The 2,220-nt window shown below is 53.1% G+C and overlaps 1 protein-coding gene across 1 annotated transcript in view; it reads right to left on the bottom strand.

The window, feature by feature from the left end:
* The window catches only part of LOC102773250 (ATP-binding cassette sub-family C member 11), a 39,828-nt gene that overhangs the window by 27,591 nt on the left and 10,017 nt on the right, over window positions 1-2,220 (bottom strand). Inside the window, exons 4-5 of the mRNA XM_015564694.1 lie at window positions 1,879-2,037; window positions 287-434 (exon numbers count right to left, since the gene is read on the bottom strand). Of these exons, the coding sequence (XP_015420180.1) occupies window positions 287-434; window positions 1,879-2,037 (307 nt within the window). The remainder of the gene's footprint in view (window positions 1-286; window positions 435-1,878; window positions 2,038-2,220) is intronic.

Genomic DNA, 2,220 nt, shown 5'->3' with positions numbered 1-2,220 from the left:
GCCTCCTGTCACACCCAACTCCCACCATGCCCCACCTCCTGCCACACCCACCTCCTGCCATGCCCAACTCCCACCATGCCCCACCTCCTGACACACCCACCTCCCGCCATGCCCCACCTCCTGTCACGCTCAATTCCCACCATGCCCCACCTCCTGTCACGCCTACCTCCCACCACGCTCCACCTCCTGCCACACCTACCTCCCACCATGCTCCACCTCCTGCCACACCTACCTCCCACCATGCCCCACCTCCTGCGACACCCACCTCCCACCATGCCCCACTCACCGGCCCCAGCACACTCAGGATGGCGAAGCAGGCGCCCAGGATCACGTCTATAATGGCCCTCGTTCTCTGGAACCTCAGCATCACACGGAAGAGGGAGGCCTTTTCCAACCCATGCCTCGAGACTTCTTCTTCCCAAAGCAGGTGGAGCCTGGGAAAGAGGAAAATGGCCACGTGAAATCTCTGCGCACGTGTCACCCCGACGTCCCAGGTCCTGTAGCAGCTTCATTAGAAATTTTCAAACATAACAAAGTGAGCAGTGTAGGCATCACCCCCAAACACACGTTCCCCAGGTTCAAGGACCACCCCCATCTGTTTCACCTCTCCTCCCTTCACTTTTTCTCTTTTTTTCTCTATTTAAAGCAAATCCCAGACATATCTCATCTCTCAATGCTTTAGGGTGTATCTCTCCTAGATAAGCCTTTAGAAAAACACCACAGTAACCACAAAAACAATAGTTAATAATAGTTATAGTTATAAACAACAGTTATTAACATAGTAACAAAAATTTCTTAATGATATGGCATATCCAGTTTGTATTCAAATCTCTCTAATTATTTCAAAAATACGTCTTTATAGTTCGCTTGCCAAATCAAGGTACAAATAAGTCCATCCTATATAATAAAAAGGTAATGTGCAAATTGACCGTCACCCCCTCGCACAAGATGGCCACCCCCATGTGGTCACAAGATGACCACCACAAGATTGTTGGCAGAGGAGGGCAGTTGGGGGGACCAGGCCTGCAGGGGAGGGCAGTTGGGGGCAACTGGGCCAGCAGGGGAGCAGTTAGGCATCGATCAAGCTGGCAGGGGAGCGGTTAGGGGGTGATCAGGCTGGCAGGCAGAAGTGGTTAGGGACAATCAGGCAGGCAGGCAGGCAAGCAGTTGGGAGCCAGCAGTCCCGGATTGTGAGAGGGATGTCTGACAGGGATCGGGCCTAAACCGGCAGTCAGACATCCCCTGAGGGGTCCCAGATTGGGGAGGGTACAGGCTGGGCTGAGGGGCACCTCCCCCCCCCAGTGCACGAATTTCATGCACTGGGCCTCTAGTATGTTATATATATTTATTTATTCTATTTTTATGTTTAGTTTTAGAAAGAGGAAGGAAGGGGGAGAGAGAGAAACATCGATGTGTTGTTTCACTTATTTATGCATTCATTGGTTGATTCTTATATGTGCTCTGACAGGGATGGAACCCACAACCTGGTATATAGTGTGGCTCGGTGGTTGAGTGTCAGTTTATGAAGTAGGAGGTCATGGTTCGATTCCCCAGTCAGGGAACATGCCCAGATTTCAGGCTGGATCCACAGTAGGTAACATGCAGGAGGCAGCCGATCCATGATTCTTTCCCATCACTGATGCTTCTCTCTCCCTCTCCCTCCCTCTCTCTCTCTGAAATCAATAAGACGATATTTAAAAAATAAAATAAAAAAGCGCATTCAGACTAGAGGTCAGCCTCTTGCTACAGAGGAAGAGCCCGCAGTCCTTGGTTGTCTGAGGAGGGACCAACCTTACCTTCTCTGAGCATCTCTGGTCACCATCCCCCCCACCAAGACCTGGTCTTAACCGACCCCGTGGCTTGCCCAGCGTGACGTACCTGTGGGCGCTGCGGGTGGAGGCGTCCTGCGCTGACAGCGGGGGGATGGCGTTCTCATCCAAGCGCTTCCGGAGCCCTTGCATCATCAGGGGGCTGAGCCACGACACCGTCAAGTAGGAGAACAGGCCGGCGTCATCCAGGGGCTGAGGGGACGGGAACCTGGAAGTCACGGGCAAGGTGGGCATGCGGGCGCGGGAGGGGAGACGCAGGGCAGGGCAGGATTTTGAGATGATGAATCACGGCTATGCCAAACCACAGGCCGTCAGCCAGAGGCACCGCTACGTGTGTGCGTTCGCGACTGTTACCTGTGTGATAGTCAAACGTCAGAAACAACAACAGCGC

The sequence above is a fragment of the Myotis davidii genome, unplaced genomic scaffold (genome assembly GCF_000327345.1).
Source record: "Myotis davidii unplaced genomic scaffold, ASM32734v1 scaffold181, whole genome shotgun sequence".
In the NCBI taxonomy this organism is placed as follows: domain Eukaryota; kingdom Metazoa; phylum Chordata; class Mammalia; order Chiroptera; family Vespertilionidae; genus Myotis; species Myotis davidii.
The sequence above is the reverse complement of the archived record's forward strand: the minus strand, read 5'-3'. Positions and strand labels throughout refer to the sequence as shown.